The sequence below is a fragment of the Panthera pardus genome, unplaced genomic scaffold, assembly GCF_024362965.1.
Source record: "Panthera pardus isolate Hobbes unplaced genomic scaffold, ASM2436296v1 HiC_scaffold_25, whole genome shotgun sequence".
Taxonomy (NCBI): domain Eukaryota; kingdom Metazoa; phylum Chordata; class Mammalia; order Carnivora; family Felidae; genus Panthera; species Panthera pardus.
The window spans coordinates 73699077-73722188 of record NW_026526821.1 but is presented as its reverse complement, the minus strand read 5'-3'; the positions used below and the strand labels follow the sequence as shown (position 1 = coordinate 73722188).

At 36.5% G+C, this 23112-nt stretch overlaps 1 protein-coding gene across 4 annotated transcripts in view; it reads left to right on the top strand.

Moving 5' to 3' along the window:
• The first annotated feature begins 423 nt into the window (after window positions 1-423).
• PPP4R3B (protein phosphatase 4 regulatory subunit 3B) overlaps window positions 424-23112 on the top strand; it is a 64549-nt gene continuing 41860 nt past the window's right edge. For 3 of the 4 annotated variants that reach the window (XM_019425356.2, XM_019425317.2, XM_019425225.2), the window contains exons 1-4: window positions 424-784; window positions 2134-2189; window positions 12116-12214; window positions 20636-21259. In XM_019425356.2, coding sequence (XP_019280901.2) covers window positions 643-784; window positions 2134-2189; window positions 12116-12214; window positions 20636-21259 — 921 coding nt within the window. In that variant the 5' untranslated portion in view covers window positions 424-642. The remainder of the gene's footprint in view (window positions 785-2133; window positions 2190-12115; window positions 12215-20635; window positions 21260-23112) is intronic. The other variant, XM_019425173.2, reaches the window with a different exon arrangement.

The window sequence follows — 23112 nt, the reverse complement described above, 5'->3', positions numbered from 1 at the left end:
CTTCAAGAAAAAACCAAAACTCGGCTCTCGCCGCTAGCTCAGAAAGCAGTCTCGCGGCACTAAGGGGGACAGAGAACTCGCGAGAGCCGACCACCCGGCCGAGATCCCGCGCCATCAGGCAGGGCCGAGAGAAGAGGAAGTTGCACGTAGACCCTCCCACTTCGGTCCAGTAAACCGCCTCGCGAGAACACCGAGCACTGCGGGCTCGGAAGAGCGTGCGGAAAGCAGAAGTGAGGCGTGTTGGACTCGTCGGCCGCCGTAGCCCCTGCTAGGACAGCCCGTGCGAGCCTGCTGGAGGAGGAAGAGAAAGGCTTAGAGAATCGGGTTACAAGATGGCGGATCTGTAGTAGTTACCGCGGCGGCGGCGGCGGCGGGAGAGCGAGCGAGCTCTGGGGGGTAAAGGGAGGGAGGGTGGGTGTGTGCGGGGGTGAAGTGAGAGGTTACCGGGTCTCCGGGCGGAGAGGTCTCGGTGACTCTTGTTGCCCCTTCCCGCGACTGAACCTTGGGAGCCATGGTGAACTCGGGCCTCTCTGGAGCCGCCGCCGCCGCTGCCGCCTCCGCCGCAACCGTCTCTCAAGAGTGAGGGGCGCGGACGACGTGAGCGAGGAGGCAGCGGCTGGAGCGGAGGGGACAGCAGCCACCATGTCGGATACGCGGCGGCGAGTGAAGGTCTATACCCTCAACGAAGACCGTCAATGGGACGACCGAGGCACCGGGCACGTCTCCTCTACTTACGTAGAGGAGCTCAAGGGGATGTCGCTGCTGGTTCGGGCTGAGTCCGACGGTAAGGTTATTGGAACATAGAATAGGGGACAGTCAGTGCCTCCGGTTTGGGCAAAGCCCTGGTGTTTAGGCCCTGGGCCGGGTACTGTTACTGCCACATCTTGGGACAGCGCATTGGTTTTGTGCCTGCACTTCTGTACGGTAAAAACAAACTACTTTGTCCGGATTTACCCTCAGTCAGACGCTGATGCTGTTCCCCCGCCTCCTATCCCTATTAAGGATTTGACCCCTTCCTCTCCAGTCTCGCCTCCTTTGAAAAGGGGCGAGTGAGAAGAGAGGAAGTAATGAGAAAACAGAGTAGTTATTTACTCGCCCTAGGGAGCTGACGACACCCCCCCCCCCACACTTAATTTTTGCTTTCTTACCCAATTACTTGTCTATTTCAAAAGTCTTAGTAAAACTTTACTTTCTCAGTGTTGGTGTTGTTGTTGTTGTTGTTAACCCATTTTACTAACGAATCCCGTTCGCCCCAGTCGACAGGTGCTAGGGAAAACCAAAAGGCACCTTTTTTTGCAGTTATTGCAGACTGTTGCCACGATACATGCACGCACAAGCATATCTATGTCGGGGATCCCTCCAGGCTGCCTTTGTAGAGGTTGCCATGAAAAAGTGGATACTTTACAACCTAAACAAGTTAGGACACCAGAGCAGATTGTAAACGTTTATCCGTTGATTTTTTTGTAGGAGTCATGTGAAGTATTTTTAAATTATAAAATGTAGAGTCGTAATTAAAACCATTCTCGTTGTAATCTGAACGCCTCTGTTTGACCAGCTGTGTCCAGATAGTAGAAAAATAACAATCTTAGATTTATTGTATTTTGAACTCTCGCACTCTCCCTATTATTTTAAATAGTTGTGGACGTTTATTTCTACATGAAGTGTCCTTCCTTTTGTTAAGGAGAAAAGGATAAATGCAGTTCTGTAATTTATGTACTAACTACTTAGATTCCTGTTGTCCTTTGTAATTTGTTTTATTTGTTAAAATGGAAAAGCAATAAAATAACTTTGTTAAAAAGAGTTTGGCTTCAAGTAGTCATTTAGATCTTAAAATTTTCATTTCAATAAAACTTGAATGGACATCTAGCCTCCTTACATTTTGGGTCTGAATGTTGATCCTAAGAGGATTTTTTTCCTTTAAGGGCATATGGGGATAAGATGGTGTGTTCTAAATTAAATAGGAAGCCCAGATCTGGAGAGAAAAATGTGAATCATAATACATCTGATTACTTCACATCTCTAGATAAGGGAAGAGAACAGAAGTGTTTTTCGTTTTTTTTTTTAATTTATATTCTGATACTTTAATCACGTTTTGTAAATTGAAACTTATAAATATTATTTTTTATCTTTCAGGATCACTACTCTTGGAATCAAAGATAAATCCAAACACTGCATATCAAAAACAACAGGCAAGTAGTTTATCTTTAATTTGAAAGACTTCATCTGTGATCAAGAAAGTATTAATGTTACAAAGATGGGAAAATTTTCCTGATAAGATAAAACATGTTTGGTAAACAGAGTTACACACTGTATTTCCCTGGTAGGTCAAAAGTTTGAAACAAAAGTGAAAGTTTTTGTACTGGCAGTAATTTATTACCTTTGAATTGAGCCAGTGTTAGTTTATGTTAGAATATAGTGTATTCATTAGTCTTATTTAACTACAGATAGCCAGGTATCTTTTATACCCTCTACACTAAGCCTTTTTATTCTCAATCACATTTAAAGAAAATGGCATATAAGAAAATTCAAAGGGACACTCTTTAAAGCGAGGAAAACCTGTTTGTGGTGTGAAATTTGATCGTTTGACTCCAGCAAAAGTAGAGTTTTTGAAGTAGAAGCATTTAAATCCTGTTCTTTAATTCTATATTTTTAATATAAGCAGTGGTGTGATACTTTATAAAAGTGTACATTGCCAGTCATGTAATGTTTTCTATTAATATTTATTGTCTTATTGGGAAGAGAAAAACCTGTGTTTTTTTTTAGTGTGCCCAGGTATTTAATCTGGAATGGCAGCAGTGCTTGAACCTTTTCTTTTGTGAATATTTGCATTTTTATTATTATATATTTCAAAACTGAAAAGTACAGAAAATATAATGTGTGTCCGTATAACCACCAAATTTAAAGTGTTAACATTATACCATATTTGTTTCAAATCTTTGTAATGTTCAACATTGTGGATAGAGTTAAAGTCCCCTTTGTACCCCCATCTCATTCTATCCATTCTCCTTCCTAACTGTAGGTAACCATTGTTCTGAAATTGATGTATTATTTCTGTACATGCTTATATACCTTTTCTGCATATGTACTCATAAATAATATGTAGTCTTTTATGTGTTTTAAAACTTTATACAGTTGATCTCATACTCTTACATGTACTCTGGATTTTCATTTTTCATTCAACAGTTAATTTGAAGATTTGTTGATATTAACAATGTAGATCTAGTTTTTCGGGTTTTTTTTTTTTTTTTTTTTTTAACTGTGTAGTATTCTATATTAGACATTTAGATTATTTCTAGGTGGGTGTGGTGTGGTGTGTAAAATGAATGTGGCAGAGTTTTCTAGGAAAAGATAAGTTACTTTAGGATTATATTCACACCATCAATACCTACTTTCTTCAAGGTCAGTGAAAATTTGGATGCCCAGAAATAAACAATTCGCAGTTGGAGGAGTGACAACATGTCTGTTGCACAGCTCATTATTAGTAAAAATCTTACTGTTAAACTGTTGTTTTGCATGTGCAATATATTCTTAACCACTTCTTTGAAATACTTAATTTTTCAATATTAATGTTTTTTTCTTATTGCTTAGAAAATATTATGTGTCTTTGTGATGGAGAACCAAACATTTGTCCTGTATTGAACACTTGAAAATGTTTCCTACAACTTGGATACTTAAGTAAATTTAATTTCTAAGTCAGCCAAGCAGATGATTGTCTTTGCACTGAATTTTACCAGATAGTTACCTTTTTTGTTTTGTACTTTTTTTTTTTTTTTTTTTTTTTTGCTGCTTTGCCTGTGGGCAAAGAAATTCCAATTTGTAATCTTTTTCCCTCCTATCTGTATGAATATAAAATATTGAGGAACTATGTTTTTAATGTGACTCCCTACAAATTAATTATAATGTGGATACTTTTCAGATTGTGTATAAGATTCTTTAACTGTTGCTGTTGAAAAGATCACATGTGATAGTGGTTTGTGTATAAAATAGTCCTCCAACATTAGTCCAGAAATACATGATGGTTCATTAGAAACTTTAAAACATATCTTTCTTTGTAATATTACTCTCCTAGAAAGCTAAAGTATTGGAGAAAAATGTACTTATTTTAAAAAATTCATGCTGTTGGGAAAATGTTTTCCATAATTCATCATGTTTAAATATATAATGTTAGGATTTTTAAGAACCTTTTTCTAAATGAATTACTTTTACTAAAGAACATTAAAGTATAAGAGAACACTGGCACTGACAGTAATATGGAAAAGCTCTGTATCTAAAATTGAAAAATGTGTAAATAGGGTCACTTGTTTTATTTTCTTTATTTTTGTTTAAATTGAGTACACTTTTCTAATAGAATCAATGAGCAATTTAGGGATTGTTTTAAACTTTGTTGTACATAACGGTTTTTCATTTTTTCACCAAAACATTGTTCATTTTGTACTTTTTGCCAGATTATACAAATTGAGCTTTCCAAACACATAGATGTTTTTCTGTGTTCATTAGAATTATATTTTTTAATGTCATCATTTAAGTTATTCAATAAATTGGCCCAGAAAAGTATTCATTTCCAAAATTTATATGAAATATATTGATCAGTAGTGGGTTTTTAATTTTAAAAAGACTAGAGTGAATGACATGCTCATAGTTTATAGGACGTATTGCTACAGAATGCATTGGATAAATTCAAAGAAAATTATTTAACATTCTTTTTTTAACATTACACAGTTATAAAATGAGCCAAGTTCTGATTTATGGGCTCAAAATAAGTTAGAATGAGTTGAGTTGAATGTGAAATGACCCCATATCAATAGGTCATCATTGATTCACAACACTTTCTTGATTACTGTAGGCAGTAGAACATGAAATAAAGTACCTGATGATACATATGAAAACTTTAAGTTATTTAGAATCAGCCCTACTGATGTTGACTAAATCAAAAGCAGAGTCATAGGGATGTGTACCCTTTTATATGTAATACCATTGGGTGTTAATTGGGTTTAGGAAAGAAGTGTAAGGAAGTCCCCATGGGTTTTTTGGGAGACAAGATAATAACAGGTGAAACATTTACCTTATGATAATAAAACAACTGATAAATGGTTTTAATCTAGTCCTTATTGAAAGCCCATGAAAGCATTCCACAGATAAGGCAGTTAAGGCCCAGAAAGGTCAAGTTTCTTGACTGAGATTATACAGCATGTATATGCCAACACAAAATTTATAAAAACAATTTATTCCACAGACTCGGGCAGTAGAAAATTAAAGAAGGAAGATTTGAGTTAGAATCATTAAGAAAAATTTCACTCTCCCTGGTCCTGTCTGCTGAAGGAAATGGTACACCTGACACAAAAGTTATTAAGCCTCTTTGCAACAGAGGTTTCTTATTTTTACATTTGTTTAGCTAAACAGGAGCTATTATAGATTCTTGAGGAGGGGGTTTAACATGATGAAAGTGATACCGTGTTTGGGAAGCAAGTGTGGCAGTGTCGTGGATAATGAATTGGGGGTGGAAAGGGAAACAGCTTTGGAGTAGCAAGACTATTTACTATAATTCAGATGCAGAAAAAATTAAAGTCTGTTGCAGTATAGTAAATGGAATTAGAAAGAAGAAAGAGCTCTAGTATTTCCAAGAAAGTGCTGGAAGATTTGGTGAATGATTAAATATGAAAGAGAAGGAATCAAGGGTCACTAGAAGTGTTTAGAGTCTTGGGGCCAGGAAAATGATGGTTCTCTCCAGGAACTGAGAAGTTGAGAAGAAAGGTTTACATTAATGATTTGGTTATTGGCTTGTTTATTTAAAAAAAAAACAAAAACAAAAAACTATTTTGGGTAGATAATACAGTCACATCGTTAAAAATTCAGAAAGTATTTGGTGAAGTCTCTCCCACCCTGGACTCCATCCATATGCTTTCCGTTGCTAGAGGCCACCAGTATTACCAGTTTCTTGCATATCTTCCTAGAGGTCTTATGCATGTGTGAATGAGTAGGCATGCAATCACATATGTATTTTCCCCTTTACTGGCATAATTGGTAGCATACTATATACTGTTTTATACCTTCTCTCCCCCCGACTTAGGCTTTGAAATGATGATAAGATAATTGTAGGGGCGCCTGGGTGGCTCAGTTGGTTAAGCGGCCGACTTCGGCTCAGGTCATGATCTTGCGGTCCGTGAGTTCAAGCCCCGCGTCGGGCTCTGTGCTGACAGCTCAGAGCCTGGAGCCTGTTTCAGATTCTGTGTCTCCCTCTCTCTGACCCTCCCCCGTTCATGCTTTGTCTCTCTCTGTCTCAAAAATAAATAAACGTTAAAAAAAAATTTTTTTTTTAAAAAAAGATAATTGTAAATGTCTTAAAATGAACGACTGAACTAGAGACAGTAAGAGTTGGTATGAAAGATTCTAATTTGAGAATCATTGCTACTTTTAGCTGTAAGAGGGGACCTCTTTCAAGGGAGTAGATAGAAATCGAGAAAAGAATAAAGCATAAGACCAAGCCTTGTTGAATTGTCCACATTTATTCATTCATCCAATAATACTTGGTTGAGTGCTGCTTATGGGTTTGTAACTAACTGGTTTAGGTTTTTAAAGTGCATTTGAAAGTTTTTGAAAATTTGCAGCAGAGCAGTGACATGATCCAAACTAAAGCAAAAATGTGTGGAATTGAAGAGGTGCAATAACTGGGAGAGTAGTTGAGAGATTACAATATAATTCAAGCAAGAGATAATGTTGAATCAGGTTAGAGTAATGTCAGTGGACATAGAAAGAGGTGGATGGGTTTGAGATACATATTGAAGATAGAATTGACAGGGTATGCTGCTGGGTTAGGTGTTTGGTAATTAGGAAGAAGATCTAGTTAAGAGGAAGAATACGCAATTGGAAGAGTAGAAAATCAGAAAAATGTGTTGTCTTGAAACCAAGGGAGAATAGAATTTTGGTAACAAAAGGAGAGTCAATGAATGGCTGTTCATATCCTGCAAGTGAAAGATTGAGACTATTTCTAGGTTGTAGTTAGAAGAACATCTGTGCTAAAGGTAGAGGTGATAGGTCCCTGGGTGGCTCAGTTGGTTAAGCATTCAGCTTCGGCTCAGGTCATGATCTCAGTTAGTGGGTTTGAACCCCACATCAGGCTCTCTGCTGACAGTTCTAAGAGCCTGGAGCCTGCTTCAGACCCTGTATCTCCCTCTCTTTCTGCCCTTTCACTCACACTCTCTTTCTCTCTTTCTCAAAAATAAACATTAAAAATTTTTTTTAAAGTTAGAGGTGAGGGGCGCCTGGGTGACTCAGTTAAGCGTCCAACTTTGGCTCAGGTCATGATCTCACGGTCCGTGAGTTTGAGCCCCGCGTTGGACTCTGTGCTGACAGCTCAGCTCCTGGCGCCTGCTTCAGATTCTGTGTCCTCCTCCTCTCTGCCCCACCCCTGCTTGAACTGTGTCTCTTTCAAAAATGAAAAAACATTAAAAAAAGGTTTTTTTAAATGTAGAGGTGAAAATTGTCACAATGTATCTCTTAGTTGGCAAAATAAACCAGTAAAATTAGGGATTTGGGGTTTTACCTGAGAGGCACTGTGGGGAATAGACTAAGGTAAGGAGTATAGTATATAATGTAAGGGATATTTCTATAATATTGAATGCTGAGTTAAGATAATAGCATGAATGTGTAATGAATAGAGCCCACTCTGGCTATAGATCAGGAGCACAAGAGGAGGACATGAATTACTATGTTGGAAAGATTGGGCAGTCATGAGTACAGGTATATTCTAGGTGGTGGTGGTTTGGAACGAGACTAAGGAATCCTTGGAAATCAGATGGAGAGGGATTTTATATAGAGGTTCGGACAGGTAACCTACATAAATATAATGCTGCAGGGCAAAAGGTTGGGAAGCAAGTTGTTAAGAACTTTGTGTTCTTTTAGAATTGTTCACGTTTTTTATGGGGCATAGTATCAAGGACATGAATAAGGTATTTATTTCATTATAATTTTGAGCAGATTTTCTCTGAATCTTATCTTTTAAATGGAGGTACTACCTACATCATGTAATAATTGTGAATTAATGTATAAAAAATGCTTTAGCATAGTATCTCACACATAAGCTCAATGAAAGACCTGTAGTCATAATAATCTCATCATAATCCTCTTTTCCAATGAGGAAAGAAGAATCAAAGGGGTTAAATACTTTGCTGAAAGTCACAGAAATAGCGGACAGTGAAACTGTGAGTGATGCCCAGGTCCTAATTCTAGTCTGGGGTTATTCCCATTATATCCAAATATATCACAGATTTTAGGAAGATTTTAGTACTGTTTTTTAGCAGCGTCATCATGTGTACCTTGGACTATATGTTATATATACGATAGTATAGTTTAAAAATCCATCTCAGAACAAGTTAGGGTCAACTACTGTTAGGAACTACTAGAGAGCTAGATGTTATGTTGCACTATATGTCTGGTTAATCTCACTCATTTTCAGACTTCTAAATTGATTTTAAATCTGCAAATTGAATTCTCCAAATCTGGTATTTCTATTCTCCTTTTTCTTAAAAAATAACGTTCCTTTTGAAAAACTTCAGCTCTGTGTATATTGAATTTTGTCATAGCTATTGGGGCAAAGATAGGGTTAGTCTGACAAGCAATAGGATCTCAAATATTTCATGAGCAGAGTTTATTCATGTTAATGTACTGGGGAGGAAAACAAACCAATAATCCATTGGTTTGTTAGACTGTTTTAAATGTGTCACAAATGCCTTTGTGAATATAATGTAAAAACTGATAACCCTTTCCCTAGAAAAGATGTTAAGCACCAAGTTTTAGAATTCTAAAGTGTCATTTAGGCCTTGGATTATTAAGAAATTTTGGCTTAAACAATATTCACCTCAAGAATGTGTTTTTAATATTTAAGATTGAAAATGAGCATTTCTCATAAAACAACATTGTGAAAATCTGATTCAGTAAATGCTAAATTGTCAAGCTTTTCTAGCTCATGTCTTATTTCCATCTTGGCTTAGACATAATCACCTTTCTTATTTTTTTAAAGGACCAAACCAAGTATAACCGACTTTTTCTGTTCTCCCTGAAGGCTCATTTTAAATCTGATTTCCATAGGGACATAGTGGTGACTAAGTGTTTCGTTGGTAGAGGAAAACTCTAAGCTTCTCTTGGTTTAAACAGGCATTAATAATGTCCCAAAGATATGTGTGCTACACACAAATGAGCAAAACCTAGAACACAAAGAGCACAGCGGTTGAAAACAGACGTTATTACAAAAATTGAACATGACTTTTTGGATGTGGGAGACTTTTTGGATATGTGGAAAACTCTGCCATTTAACATTTTGTATTTTATTTTAACTAGTCTCGTGCCAGCCTTGTGCTCTCTCACCTAAGAGCTTTTACTGTGATACTCAAAACAAGCAGTTCTAAGAAGTACTTCTTACGGTTATTTTTTGACTGAGATAGTAGGGTTCTGGGAGGGGAAGAAGGAAGGATGGGATTTGCTACTCACTTTGAGTAGATTTCATACAGCTAGAAGGTTCCTGCTGTGATAGCAGTTTCCCATCTTCTGTCAGCCAACCAGAGATACACTTAGGTGCTTAGGTGATGTTTTCAAATTTGACTTATCAAAAGAATAACCTGAGGCCCTTCTTCAAAATAGGGATTCTTGGGATTCACCCAGACCTGTTCCCGAGGGAGAAGCATGGGAGTCTGAATTTTTAACCATCTCTCAATGTCAGTCCTCTTTACATTGAAAAAGGATTCTGAATATAAATCCCATTTAGTTTCTGGGTTTTGCCTGGCTTGGGGAAGAAACAAACAAGAAAATGATGGTGAAGAAGGGAACTCAATTAATTACCTTAAATCAGACTTCATTGCTTACCTAGACTTTCTTTCAGAAGATAGATTGAAACCAAATTGGAAAGGGCCTTAGATACCTGGATAAAGGATTTTGGATTTTATCCTGTTGTACTAGTGATCTCCAAAATGAATGTACATTATAAAGTTTGGAAATTTAAGAAGAAACCTGTTTATATATTTTAATCAAAAAAAGAAACTAAGTTTTGCCTATATTTGATAAGTGGTCAGAAGTAAAAAATATATGTAGAGATACCTTTTAAGGGTAACACTTCCATGAAAAGTGTCCCGTAACTACTGTGAATTATAGTAGCCGGTATGCACAGATGTTTTTATTTACGAATTTAAACTGACGTGTAACCCTAACAAAATGAACACATGTCGTAAAAAGGGTTGAAAAAGTGATAAAAGTGCAAATTAACATGGTAATGGTAAAGCTAACATTTATACTCTTAGTTTAATCTGTGAGCCGGGTGACAATGCAGAAACAGTGGTAAATAGATCTCACAAGAAGTCGCCCCTCCCCCAAAATTCAGAATTATTAAAAGGGTGACATTAAATAGGAGCTTGTATCTATTGTCATTTGTGGGTTTACTGTGCTCTAGGTACATACTGGGTCTTAAAATGTTAACTAATAAGGGTATGGAACCATAACCGTTCAAACATTTAAAAATACTGCTTATTTTATCTTTAAGGCTTTTTATTTCTGTTTTACTGTATATTTTGTAAAGTATTGGTTTGCTAATACTGTATTTCTGAATATAATGGTTAAGTAATTTGAGAGACACAAAAAAGTTTTGGAGATCATTGTTCATGAAGCTGTTTTGAGTAGAGCTCTAAGAAGTTGACTTGGGTTGAGGAAAGTACATAGAGCCTGAATGTGTGTCCTAGTGCTTTAACCAGAGGAGCTCTGTCTTTATCTTTTTCTAAATAAAGATTCTTAGTAAAATTTTGTTTGTAAAAAGAGTTCTGCTGGATTTTTTAAAATATTTCAAAACCTCTTTTGTATATGGTGGGAGCCACAGAAGGTTTTTACATGAAAGGAGTCACATGATGAAATTTTAGAATACCTGGTGGCAAATTTGACTTCCAGGAAGTATAGCTAGGCAGAAGCGAGAACACAGCTTTCCAGCTGTTCTTCTTACCTGATCACACAACAAAAAACCTAAGGCCTGGGTTAGTTGAAGGATATTTTCACTTACAGATTAGAGCTATCAAAATATTGAAGTGTTTTCATTCTGAAGACTTTGTAAATCTGCAGCTTACTTTGAGTTTTACATTTTTTTCATATCACATCATAATCAGAAGTATTAGGTGAATAATTCTTAATTATAAGGTATTTTTGTACATTATATACTTGACAATTGGGATATAAACTCATGTATTTTTTCAAGTGTGTATTTTCTAAAAATCAAAGTTTTAGCCATATTCAATTATTACATATCTTTTAAAAATTGGCATTTCATTTCAGTGTTGCGTTATGATTTTTGTGTTTAAATTTGTCCATGTTTTAATTTAAACCCAAACTTTAGTTTTAATAAAGGGGTTGACAGCTTTTTCCAAAAAGTGTAATTAACTTTTTGGTAGGTATACAATTAAGAACATTTGTAGAAAAACATCTAACCCTGGGGTTCTTAATTTTTTTACAACCTAAGCTGCTGAAATGGGTGCTAGACTTATTAACAATAAGAAACAACTTATTGGTAGGACTTAGAGTATCTTTATTTCATCATTGTTTTGAATTCCTTCATATCCTGAAGGCTTTTCCAGATTCAGGAGAGGGGGGCAAAAATAGAAAGGGTTAAACTAAATTGTTCTCAGCTATTAGTCAGTCTGCTTGCAACCAGTTGACAACCAGGTTAAAGGAAAAGATAAAGTTGTAGGTGGTAGGTGGTTAGTGGGTGAAATAGCTGACTTTCTAGAAACCAAAGATGTAGATGATTAGAGTGTCTACAGTTTGGCCAAAAATGGCTAGACTTTCTGTTAAACATGATCTTAGTACATGAACCAGATTGCTAACCCGTTTTAATATTTTTTGTTTTAGAAAATTGCTCAATATCATTTTAGTACCAAAGCTATTCCATTGCCAGTGTATTACTAAAGTTTCAAAGGATAACAAAATACAGTTACATGATGTCAATTGAGTATGCATTATTTGCACTTATCAGAGAGCATTTGTCATCGCTGTACTGTTTCCTGTCCTCTTGATTTCTGTTTATACTTCGTAGTTATTTCTTTTCTAGCTTTTCTAGTATGGTGATGTAGAAATCTTTGTTTTTAAACAGGATACATTAATTGTTTGGTCAGAGGCTGAGAACTATGATCTGGCTCTAAGTTTTCAGGAAAAAGCTGGCTGCGATGAGATTTGGGAAAAAATCTGTCAGGTAAGGTTTTTTTGTTGTTGTTGTTGTTTTTTAATAATGTTTAACTTAAGTGTGCATTTTTTATTTTTTTTTCTTGTTACCTGAAGATATATATTAGAATGTGGAGGGAGGCGCCTGGGTGGCTCAGTTGGTAAGCCTCCAACTCTTGATTTAGGCTTGGGTCATGATCTCATGGTTTGTGAGATTGAGCCCCATGTTGGGCTCTGCGCTAACAGAGCAAAAAGCCTACTTAGGATTCTGTCTCTGCCTCTCTCTCTGCCTTCCCCCCTTCCGCACTATCCCTCTCTCTCTGTTTCTTAAAATAAATAAATAAACTTTAAAAAATGTGGAGAGAGAATGTTTTACCACTTTAGATTTTTATAGTATATATTCATAATAAAAGGTCAGGATATTTTAAAAAACAAAAAAAAGATTAATTATGCTCTAAATCCTTGAGGTTTTTCCTTAATATTTGGTCACCTGTTTGCCTAATGTTTATGAATACTGTGTGCCAGACACTAATCATCAAAAGTGCTCATATCTTCTGGGGTGCCTGGATAGTTCAGTTGGTTAAGCATTCAACTCTTGTTCTCAGCGTTGTGAGTTAAGCCCTGAGTTGGGCTTCCTGCTGGGCATGAAATTTACTTTAAAAATGTAAAAAAAAAAAGGGGGCGCCTAGGTGGCTCAGGTCATGATCTCCTGGTCTGTGGTTTGGAGCCCTGCGTTGGACTGTGCTGATGATACTTCAGAGCCTGGAGCATGCTTCAGATTCTGTTTCTCCTTCTTTCTGCCCTCCCTCCCCCCCCCCCCCCCCCCCCGCACTCTCTCTCTCTCTCAAAAATAAATAAAGATTAAAAGTATTTTTTAAAAATTAAAGAAGGCAACAAAAGTGTTCATGACTTCAGTTCTTAAAGAGCTTACAGTATAGCAGAATATAAGAGGTGATAACTCTCAGGTAACTGGAGCTTATTTTAATTAAGTTTTTATTTTAGAAGTTTCATATTTGCAGAAAATATGAGTAGAAAATACAGAGTTTCTTTTTTTTTTTTTTTTTTTTAATTTTTTTTCAACGTTTTTTATTTATTTTTGGGACAGAGAGAGAGCATGAACGGGGGAGGGGCAGAGAGAGAGGGAGACACAGAATCAGAAACAGGCTCCAGGCTCCGAGCCATCAGCCCAGAGCCCGACGCGGGGCTCGAACTCACGGACCGCGAGATCGTGACCTGGCTGAAGTCGGACGCTTAACCGACCGCCACCCAGGCGCCCCTGAAAATACAGAGTTTCTATGTACTCCCCTCCCTAACACCTTCTCGCACACTTTCTCCTATTAATAGTCTCTTATACTAGGATACAGTAGTCACAATTAATGAGCAAATATTCATACATTATTATTCATTATTATTAGTCATACATTTATTAGCTAAAGGCCATACTGTATTCAGATTTCTGTTTTCTCTTCCAAGATCCCATTCAAGATACCACATTACATTTAGTAATTATGTCTCCTTAAGCAAACTAGTCTCTAATATCTGGTAACTGGAATTTTAAGTTAATCATAACATTAATTTTAACTACTATTCTGTAAATGGAATCACTGTGTTTTAGTGGTTGCCTAGCATAATACTCTCTTACAGTGTTTTTTATCTATTGTCGTTTTCACTTCTATCAGCTTTTCATTCTAGTGATTCTGATCCCTGAAGGTTCTTAAGTTAGTTTATGCATCTGACCACAGTCATTTTTTTCCTTAGTCCTCCTAGGAACAGTGCCACACAGTGCAATAAAGTAGCCCAAGAAAGTATAATGTGAATCTTCCCATTCCATATAAAGCTTATTTGACGGATGGCTCTGGGTCACAAAGCTAAACTGGAATTAGAGGGTTTGTTTCTTTCCACCTCATGTTTTACTATGTGTGTATCATGTATTACGGGAGCATTATTAGTATATGGTTTTAAATAGAACTTCCATTGATGAATAGAGGAAAACACTGCTAAATATGATTTTTGCTTTAGTTTGTAAAATATACATAAGAATATAATCCAGATTGGTTTGCTACTATTTTGCTGTCATGGTTTCCCATTTTTAAACCTACAGATGGTGATGATGAGAAGGTCCTAATATTTACCTTTTTTTTCTTGTGTGCGCTCCATAGATTGAGATTGAATTTTATGTTTGCAAAGTTTTCTTTGAAGTGAAATGTAAGACCTAAAAATGACCTCTATTGCAGACTTAGACATATGCAGTCCACTAATATTTGCTGCTCTGTTCTAGATTCAATAAATTTGAATCCTGCAAGCACTCATCCACAAAAATGGAGGAAAAAACTGATCCATAAAAATAATGAAAGCATAACAAAGGATATTAAACTTTCAAAATAAAAGGACAAGATTACTTTTCTATAACATTTATAACACCGTTCAGAATATTAATAGTATATAAAAACTAACCTTTTTACTATAAATTCCTGAAAAGTGGTATTTTGTATTCTCCCTCCTCCAGTATACCAGCATGGCACCTGGCACATGTTATGTGTGTACTCCATACATATTTAAAGAATAAGTGAATAAAATAGAAGGTAAACATCTTCTTTAGAACTAGAATGTTGAATTACATTTCTTCTAGAACATAAATTTGTGTGGTAGATAATATTTACCAGTGATCATCACATTAGGTTATGCCTACTCCATTTCTCCCCTCCCCTCACCTCAGAATGTACTGTATAATATATGTTTCTGGATATATGTGTATTCTTAAAGACTTTGTACATTTGTCCTAGAAATTTTTGCTGAAATTTATTTCTTACTGTTTTCACTCATGCAGTTCAGGAGGTCTCTCGACCAGGCAGGTTCACTAATTCACTAGAAAGACTCACAGAACTCCACACAGCTGTTACATTCATCATTACAGTTTATTACAACAAAGTGATACAGATTAAAATTACCAGTAGGAAAAGGCACATAGGGCGGGGTCTAGGCATGAACTTCCAGTTTTCTTTTTTAGGATACTTAGGCAGACAGCACTTTCTTCTCCCTGCACTGATGTGTGGCAACCTGCACATAGTATCGCTGACCTGAACAGCTTACCTAAACCTTTGTCCAGCATTTTTATTGGGTGTTATTCCTATAAGCAGGCTGACTGCCCTGTGGCAGACTTTAGTTTCCAGCACCTCCAGAGGTTGAGCTGATACTACGTGGCCCAAGACTTCCACTATAAACCACCTAGTTACCCACACAGGGCATATCTGGCATAGCCCAAGCCTCCCAGGTACACATCAAACAGGATATTCAGAGTGCTTAGAGATTACCTCTTAGGAGCTAGGCAAGGGCCAGATCCCTTTAGGCAAGACTAATCCTTGATTGCAAAGGACACCCCTTGGTCCATTGCCAAGACTCTCTCAACAAAATGATCATATTTCTCTAAATGTCTGTATTTAGTATAGCATTTATATGACAGAGCAACTATCAGTATGAATATGCCTAGTATTTGGAGGAGCAGTCCTGGAGTAGAGCTGGATTTAAGAAACAACTAATTTGTCTGATAAAGCCATGATTTACCTTTTATATTTTTATACTGATTTGATTACTCATTTTCCTCCTTGATCTGTAATTTGTACCTTATGATATACTTGTACAGGAGTGTTTCACATAGAAATTAACTGGTGGTTTACAAAATCCATTTCTTCCTCCTGCCAGTCATTTTCTATCAGCATTCATGTTGAGCAGCCTTTAACTCAGTCTCCCAATACATTTGATCATCAATACTAATTTTACCATGAGGCTTATGTACATAGGGTAGTTGGATCAACAATGCTAGTATTACACCATATTGTGGTATGGTAGTAGATGTATCTGAAAAATACAAGTCTGGCACGTTACTAGCCAGACTGTACAATTGGTCACTAACAATTGTTTCAGTGTATCATTATATTATATGACAAAATGTCTCCCAGAGTGGTGTAACTCATCAGGTTTAATTACAGGCCTCCATTCAACTTTGTCAAGTCCCAAGAATAGGTGATCTTGGCAAACATATGGTTTTTACCCTTCCAGGCATCTGATAAAATTGAGCTAAGAGAATATCATCTCTTGCTCTGATCCTTTCTTGAGGCACTAGTATTAATATTGGATGCTTCTTGTTGCTTTACCCATTTATTCATTCCTTTGCCCTTAGTTACTATTTCTTCTACCCATTTGCTAGTGATTTTTACTCACACTTTTCTGCCTTTGGAAACTTCTGCCAAACGCCTTTGGAAGGGGCATTAGATTTGGCCACTCTCCTGGTCCAAGAAGTTTAATTTTTTGCTAAACAACTGAGTTGTACTGTACTTTTTAAATCTATGCATGTTGCTGAATATACAGCTAGTTTATTGCTCCTCATTACTGCATGGTATTCCACAGAACTATATATTTTACTCTTCAGTTCTGAGAGATCATTGCTAACCTTTGAAAAAACAATTTCAACAAAAACATTACACAGTTATTTTTTAACACCTTATAATGAGAAAGTAGAACTCCTCTCTGAAAAGTGTGACGGCTCAGAGAGCAATAAATTATAAGAAGAGCAAAGATAATTTCTGTGTGTGTGTGTGTGTGTGTGTGTGTGTGTGTGTGTATCTTTCAGAAAACATAAAATCAAAAGTGCATATGGAAGTTTTAACCTCAGAAAATGGTAGGATAGGGACATTTTCTTTGAAAGAGATGATGGAAATGAGTGAAGATAAGTTGTAAGATGGAGAAGAAGGATGTTGGGAGTATGTTGAGTACTGGTGATCTCTTTTTCAAAGGAGAAAAGTCTCTCTTCTGAGACTTAAAGGGGAAAGTAATAGTGTTTGACACTTAAAAAGGGGAAAAAAATTAAAGCAGCAAATGTAAGGATGTAGGATAGGAGTGTGGAAAAAAACATTTTTGTTGAGAACCCTACTGATAGTGTAAATTTTTTATGCACCCACTCAGCATAGTAGTTGACTGACTTTAAGAATGTTAAGGTTAGATTGTGGGTTTTGTTTTTCTTTTAAAGCTTTTCTTTCCTTTTTTTTTTTTTTGGTTTTAATATTTACTCAGAATGAGGAGCAAGAGCAAAGGAGGACCAGAGAGAGAGGGGAAAGAGAGAATTTCAAGCAGGCTCCATGCTCAGCACAGAGCCCGATGTAGGGCTTGATCTCACGAACTGTGAGCTCATGACCTGAGCCAAAACCAGAAGTCAGACACCCAACCAGCTGAGCAACCCCAGATTGTGTTATAGTAACAAAATCCTAAAATAGTGGCTTATCACAACAGTAGTTTGTTTTTCCTTACTGCTATTTGATGAATGAGGGTTAGAGTTGGATAAGAGGGGGCTGTGCTTATCAGAGCCACTCAGAGACCCAGGCTGATAGAGAATTGATTTTGATACTTTCAAGCTAATTGCAATGTGAGAATGACAGGTAGCAAATCAGAACAATGGCTTTTAGAAGGTCTTCCCAGAAGTTACACATGACACTTCGCTCACATTTCATTGGCCAAAATAAATCACACAGCTACATACAACTTCATGGAAGCAAAGAACTCATGTGCCACAAAAAGGAGAAAACCAGAAATGCTTAGTGAGCAACACTCTTGATATCCAGACAGATACTTTGATGTATGTGGGATTGACAGATCTTTCTGATATAATCTGTCAGTGAGAGTTAAATTTAGGAGAGAGTCCAGGAAGCTTGTAAGGATAATGCTAGATAATGTAGAAACACACTATAACCTAGTGAATGCTTCTGTAGCTTTGCTTTTGTTCTTAAACATATGCAAAGTATTCATTTGCAGTGTAAGTTGAATCCTCCTATTTCCTCTTTTTGTTTTTGTTTTTGTTTTGTTGTTGTTCCTACGATTTTATTTTTAAGTAATCTCTACACCCAACTTGGGGCTCAAACTCCCAACCCTGAGATCAAGAGTTGCACACTCCACTGACTGAGCCAGCCAGCCACCCTTCCTCTGATTTCTTCTTATTCTTTCCTTGTAACATCTGATTCTTCTTCCTTCCCTACCTCATGCTCTACTTCTGTTTCTATGGTTACCCTTAGTTACCCTAATACCAAATTTCTGTTTTCTGTCCTATTTTTCCTGAGTAGTAGGCCCACAGATTTAGTTGCCAGCTGGGTATTCAAACACCTCAAACTTAACAAAACTGACCTTTTATTAACCATTCCTCTCCATGCTCCCAGTTTTTGTTAAAGGAGCCATAATCTTCTTAATGACAGATTTAAAACTATAGAGTTATTTGTGGTTCTTCCTCTCTCTTACACCTGTCCCTCATCTGTCTCAACATCACTATCTAAATTCAGTTCTTCATGTAGACTTCAGAATAACACCCTAATTTGTCTTTATTCTCAAATTTATTCCATACAACTGATGCCTTACTTTCTAAAGGACAGTACTGCACATTCACTTCCCTTGACTTTCCATAATCTGGCTTTAGTCTTCATTTCCAGTTTTGCTGTTGGCCATATGCATACCACACATTTCTCTCTCTCCGACTCTATTCCCTTTGTACTTTGGATACTTTTATCCCCATCTGAATCTTACCCATCTTTGAAGGTCCAAATGCCACTGCTTTTATGATTTCTTCTTATATTCTCTCTTCACCACCCCCTTTACTCCCAGGAGTGGGAAGGAATTTCCCTTCCTCTGAATTTCCATGGCATTTTATCTGAACTGCTCTTATGACCTTGTTACTTAAACTTTCTCCTACATTTACGTGTCAGTCTCCCTAAGCCCAGCTCCTCTGTTGAGAACTCAGAAATAAAAGAAGTACGCTCATGCTCTAGGAGAAAAAGTCTCTTATTTGCATCAGTATATCTACTTTCTCTAATAAGTCCTTAGATCTTTTTTCATATGTTGCTTTGGTAGATTTGGAAATTTGTGGAGCTTTTTCATCTCAGGATATTTGGATGTTTTGAGGTGAAAAGAGGATAATTGCACTCTTGTGTTAAGAATTAGGAAAAAATTTATGAAGAGTAAAGTTTTTATGTTAAATAGAGTCATTATAGAAATCATTATAGGGGCACCTAGGTGTCTCAGTAGGTTGAGTATCTAACTTCGGCTCAGGTCATGATCTTGCATTTCGGGAGTTTGAGCCCTGCATCAGGCTCTGTGCTGACAGCTCAGAGCTTGGAGCCTGCTTTGGATTCTGTGTCTCCCTCACTCTTTGCCACTCCTCTGCTTGCATTCTGTCTCTCTCTCTCAAAAATAAAACATTAAAAAAAAAAATTTTTTTTTAAGGTGTCATTATAGGAAACTTGTCCCAAGTTTGCCATGCTTTTCTTGAGCTATCAACCTGAATCATAAAACAGTTGTTTATTCATTGTGTTTTCTAGATACTAGAACTTGGAGGCTTTTATCACAGATGTTAAATAAATGCCAATTTAAAAAAAAAAAATCTTTGTTTTTAATTTTTAAAAATTTTTTATTTTTTTTTATGTTTATTTAATTTTGAGAGAGACAGAGTGCAAGCAGGGAAGGAGCAGAGAGAGAGGGAGACACAGAATCCAAAGCAGTCTCCAGGCTCTGATCTGTCAGCACAGAGCCGGTTGCGGGGCTCGAACCCACAAGCTGTGAGATCATGACCTGAGCTGAAGTAGGACGCTTAACCGACTGAGCCACTCAAGTGCCCCAGTATTCTTTGTTTTTTAAAACAATTTCAGGCTCTTAGCAAAAGCAAGTATTTTTTCAAAAGTGAATTTCAAAATTAATTTGAGGAAATCTTCTCACTCTTGAATATCCAAGAAGTTGGGTTTTAGTTTGGTTTAAACTTAATAGTGTTTTGTCAGGCCAATGGATGGTGCATTAAGAGCCGTCCCTAATTTGGGGGCCCCACAGAAGAGTTAACCTTCAGCAGAATTCAAAATTAGTAGATGTAGGGAAGTTATTAAACTGCACATGGTTATTACATAACCTCAAATAAATCAGTGTAATATTAGCTGAAATAAATATATTGTCAGGGGTCAGAGTTAATTAACCTCAAGTTATAAGTTGGGAAATTTAGAGGTGAAATTGAGACTCTTCCAATAATTGACTCTAAACTGGGTGTGTTTTCCCCCTCTAGACTTCACTTTCTTTCTTTTTTTTTTTTATAATGTTTATTTTTGAAAGAGAGAGAGAGAGAGTGGGCAAGCAGGGAAGGGGCAGAGAGGGAGACCAGAATCCGAAGCAGGCTCCAGGCTCAGCTGTCTGCTAGAACTCTATGCGGACTCAAACTTATGGACCATGAGATCATGACCTGGGCCAAAGTTGGACACTTAACCGATTGAGCCACCCACGTACCGTGGACTTCATTTTTAATTAACAGTGATTATGTGGCTAATAATGTTTCTTTGCAAGGTATTTTTTACTTAAATCCAGTGGTCAGTGATTTGATTTCCAAAATTTTGAATTCTTTTGTATTTTAAGGTAACCAGCTGTACTTGGATGTTTTTAGGTTCAAGGTAAGGATCCATCAGTGGAAGTCACACAGGACCTCATTGATGAATCAGAAGAAGAACGATTTGAAGAAATGCCTGAAACCAGTCATCTGATTGACCTGCCCACATGTGAACTCAATAAACTTGAAGAGATTGCTGACTTAGTTACCTCAGTTCTCTCCTCACCTATCCGTAGGGAAAAGCTGGCTCTGGCCTTGGAAAACGAAGGCTATATTAAAAAACTACTGCAGCTGTTCCAAGCTTGTGAGAACCTAGAAAACACTGAAGGCTTACATCATTTGTATGAAATTATTAGAGGAATCTTATTCCTAAATAAGGCAACATTGTTTGAAGTAATGTTTTCTGATGAGTGTATCATGGATGTCGTGGGATGCCTTGAATATGACCCTGCTTTGGCTCAGCCAAAAAGGCATAGAGAATTCTTGACCAAAACTGCAAAGTTTAAGGAAGTTATACCAATAACAGACTCTGAATTAAGGCAAAAAATACATCAGACTTACAGGGTACAGTACATTCAGGACATCATTTTGCCTACACCATCCGTTTTTGAAGAGAATTTTCTTTCTACTCTTACATCTTTTATTTTCTTCAACAAAGTTGAGATAGTCAGCATGTTGCAGGTAAGTAAACTAAAGTGTTCTTATATTATTTTAGGTATTCTCCTTAATAGTTAAAGCTGGTGTTCATTACTTTTTGAAAGTTTTCTTTTGTTTACTTTAAATGTACTATTGAGCATAGAAAATAGAGCTTTATCTCTTTTTTTTTTTTTAAGTATTTTTTATTTTGAGAGGGAGTGCATTTACTAGTGGAGGGAGGGGCAGAGAGAGAATATCCCAAGCAGGCTCTGCACCGTCATCACAGAGCCTGTCGTGAGGCTCAGTCTCACAAACCATGTGATCACAACCTGAGCCAAAATCAAGAGTTGGATGCTTAATCAGCTGAGCCACCTTAGGTGCCCCATAGGAAAGAATCCTTTCATAATGTGACCTTTTAAATTTTTAAGTGTCCTATCATGTAAATTTTTTTAACTTCATTTTTGCATGCATTTAGAAAATTATAAAATATATATGACAAAATATTCATCATTTTAACCTTTTTTTATGTATACAATTCATAGCATTAAGTACCTTCTTAGTGTTATGCAACCATCACCATTGTCCATTTCCGGAACTTTTTTATCATCCCAAACCAAAGCAGCTGTTTCTAAGATTATTTTTAGTCCATTTTGTGAGATCTAGTTATTATTGGGGGGATAGTACATATGAATGTGTGTGCTTAAAGTTTTCCAAATAATTCAAATGTGTAGTCAGCACATCTAAATTAACATTTGTTAATTTTCAGGAAATGATAACTAGATTATTTGCTGTGTGAGGTTGGTTTTAATCTGTCTCCTTGAGTTGTAAAATAGTTTATACCATGTTTAGCATGTTAATCCTTTATATGCTAACAGTGTAATAAGGAGGAATTTGAAGATTTTCCTTTACTTGTGGTAGTATACTATACCCACAGTTTCCTGCATAACTGTCTTTGTTATGTCCATATCACTGAATAAGTTTCTTGAGCAGCTTCTATATACATAGTGTAGTAGTGGTTCTCAAGTGTGTTCTAGGGGCTCCTAAAGCCCTTTCAGAGTTCTGTGGGGTTTTTCCTTTTCCAACTTCTTGTCAGTGTGAGGCTGTATTTTCTTCTTGTACTTCAAAATATTGTATTGCAACAGATTGAATGTCAAAGAAGATGTGAGAATGTAGTTTTCTTCTATTAAGCCAAACATTACAGAGATTTGCAAAAATGTAAAACAGAGCCACTCTTTTTTCTAAATTTATAAAATTTTTCATAAATATATTTACATAAACTTATATCTTATTTTTAAAACAAATTAGTAAATGTTTTTAAATGTCTCTGTTTTTGTTGTCAGTATTGCCAAACATAATCCACATAATAAAACTCTCTGGGGTACTCCATAAGGTTTAAGAGTTTAAGAGATCCAAACAGTTGAGAGTTTCTGACTTAGTACTTAGCTCTTAGTTGTGAGATTCCGTTTTATGATGTTAACAGTCATCATTCATCTTTCTGTTGTTACTTTACTTTTTGTATAGGGTTTACTTCTTTAGATCATGCTTTCACCTAGCAGTTTTCCTTATTCCACAATAATAAGTATAAGGGAAAATAGACTTATGCATGGGGTTCCATTTGTTATACATGAGACCTGCTTTTTAAAACCGTTTGTACTATACAATTCAGGGTGCCATTTCACTTGCTGACAGAAAAACAGTTACAGTCTCAGGAGTTTGGAAATAGACCTACAGTCAATATAGCTGATGTAAAGAAAAGAACCCAGTGACAGAAGCTTAAGTGCAGAAGCTTTCAAATGACTGCTTTGACATCAGAAGGGGTTCCAAATCCATAATAATAAATCATAAATGCTTTATATACTTAAAAATTATGCAAACTAATCTGTAAGTATTTGAACTCT